The sequence below is a fragment of the Urtica dioica genome, chromosome 8 (genome assembly GCF_054948205.1).
Source record: "Urtica dioica subsp. dioica isolate 48M chromosome 8, U.dioica_male_clone48M_v1_H2, whole genome shotgun sequence".
Taxonomy (NCBI): domain Eukaryota; kingdom Viridiplantae; phylum Streptophyta; class Magnoliopsida; order Rosales; family Urticaceae; genus Urtica; species Urtica dioica.
In genome coordinates, this window is record NC_142763.1 from 32,936,261 (window position 1) to 32,938,580 (window position 2,320).

The 2,320-nt window shown below is 44.3% G+C and overlaps 1 protein-coding gene across 1 annotated transcript; it reads right to left on the reverse strand.

Annotated features, from left to right (window-relative positions):
- Positions 1 to 287: 287 nt before the first annotated feature.
- LOC149389319 (calmodulin-binding protein (DUF1645)) lies at positions 288 to 1,786 on the reverse strand. Its single transcript, XM_089623536.1, has one exon. The coding sequence runs from the start codon at positions 1,710 to 1,712 to the stop codon at positions 636 to 638; it is 1,077 nt and encodes a 358-aa protein (XP_089479662.1). The 5' UTR covers positions 1,713 to 1,786; the 3' UTR covers positions 288 to 635.
- Between the last annotated feature and the right edge of the window lie 534 nt (positions 1,787 to 2,320).

Below are 2,320 nucleotides of genomic sequence, written 5' to 3' on the forward strand. Positions count from 1 at the left end.
AAACCTAATCATTAAGTAGAGAATTTTTTTGGGATTTAACATGTCTCACAGACTGTTTTTTCCTGTTAACTTAAACTCTCATTACCCCTATTGTTTTTGCGTAATACTTTCCTAATCATTACTACTACTCGTCTATTTGGTAAAAATAAAAATATAATTACCCCTTTATTCTTTTGTTCTCTCTTCTTTTTTTTTCGTTTCACTTTTTATCCAATCTAACGTCTATAATTCCTCACTTCAAAGTTCAAACAAAACTTACAAAACAAATTAATATATACATCCTCCGTTCCTTACATACATATATAATAAATATATTCTTCATAAGACAATAAATATCTGTGCATATATGCACAACACAACAATAGATAAATTGATTCGAAAAACTTAAAATTAGTAATGTTACACAAACACTCAAAGCTCATCATCTAAAAACAAAAAAAAAAACAAAAAAGTTTACAGCTTTCTCATCAACGATCTTCTATAGACGCTAAACTATTAAATTAAGGGAATGTTCGTTTTCGTCATTAACACACACCATATCTGTATTGAAGAATTTCATTCTTTCTTTTACATGCAGTGATTATAGAGAAATTAACCACAAAAACCCAAATAAATATGTAATATATTCATAAATATTAACTGGAAGTTGATGCCCGAGACCAGGACCCGAATCTTCTGGAGACCTCATGAACGCCGGGAGCGAACCCTAGACAGCCAAGGAGACCTTGCTTGTACGGCAAGAAAGTCTTCCTTCTCATCTCTTCTGACACCGCTCTGTTCGCCGTGTAGTGAATCTCGTGCGCCGACGCCGCCGCGCTCCGCCGCCGAGAGCTCACCGACCCCACGCTCTCCGTCGACCGGAAGCTCGAGTTCCTCACCTCCTCTCCGGCCGCCACCTTGCTTGATCCCCCGCCGGAATTCTTCTTCTCCGTCCGCCGGAGAAGAACGTCGTCGTTCCTCGGCGCCCGACCTTCCGAGGCGCTCCGGAACAGGAGCAGGTCCTTGAGCCGCCATTTCCGCCCGCCGGAGAACGCCGACATGATCGCCGAGTACGCCGACGGAGACTGCTTCGCGACGACAGAGGCCTCCGATGAATCCTCCGGCGCGAAGACGACGTCGGAGACTCTCATCGGAGAGAGAGACCTCGCTCGGCTTCTTGTCCTGTTCACCGCCGACTGATCTCTCCGGCGATTCTCCTCGATTGCGGCGGAGAAGGGATCGACCTCGAAATCCTCCTTCTTTTTCTTGGGAGAGGAAATCGAGAGCGCGTGGGAGAGCATCTTAGACCTCGGCGAGCGCGGCGACTTGGGAGAAGATCCGGCGAGTGGGCTTCCCGGGGGAGGCTTCAGAGGGCGGATGACTCCGCCGTGGAAGAGCTCGTCGGCGGCGGAGAGCTCGGAGAGCAGGGCTGGGTCGAGATGGCCGCTGAAGTCGAACTGGAAGCTATCGGGGTCGGCGGTTTCTTGATGGTCGGGCTTGGGGACTCCGGGCTTGTCCTCCCACTTGAAGGGGATGGAGAGGTCGGAGTAGAAGGCGGCGGAGATTCGGGTGGGGCTCGCCGGAGCGCTGTAGTAGAAGTTTCCGTCGCCGGTGAGGGAGCTTCCGAAGCGGCGGGGACTCGAGGGCGCCGTGATGTAGGGAGACGAGCACGTGCTGTCGAAGTTGAATTCCGTCGACGGCGCCGGAATCGGGACCGGAAATTGGAGCTCCATTGTAATTGTACAGACAAGACTACACAGCGAGGCGAGGAATGTAAAGTTGTTGTGTAGTTATAGGATTTAGAGAGAGAGAGGAAGGTGAGAGGAAAAAGAAAGAATGGGGATTGACTAAACTAACATCGGTCTTATTAGATGAGCCGTCATATTGATATATATATATATATATATATATATATATATATATATTATATATACTTTATGTATAGTACATACATAGCTGTGTTAACTTTAGTCTTTAACTACTTTTCTTCTCCTCTCTTCTTTTACCCCTTTTTTTTGTATATTAATTTCCGATTTTACAATGACATTGTAAACTCAGATTGCACGTAATACTATTACGAATACCTAGTGTATTAATTAATGAGACTTTAAAAAATAATTTTTTTAAAAAGGACACGAATTATCAATGTTGGTCGGAAAGTACTTCGGTAAAACCACGATGACGAATTAGTTTGTAACAAATATTGCATAAGCCTAAAATCACTGAGATCTAGTGAAATTATTAGTAAAATTACCTCTTGAGCTTTGTCGATTAATTTTGCATTTACAAGCTTCATTTTGGCTGTTATAAAAGTTATGGGGAAGTTGTAAAATTTTCTTCC

Coding starts and splice junctions, on each gene's coding strand:
- LOC149389319 (XM_089623536.1), bottom strand. CDS start 1,712: ATGGAGCTCCAATTTCCGGTCCCGATTCCGGCGCCGTCGACGGAATTC.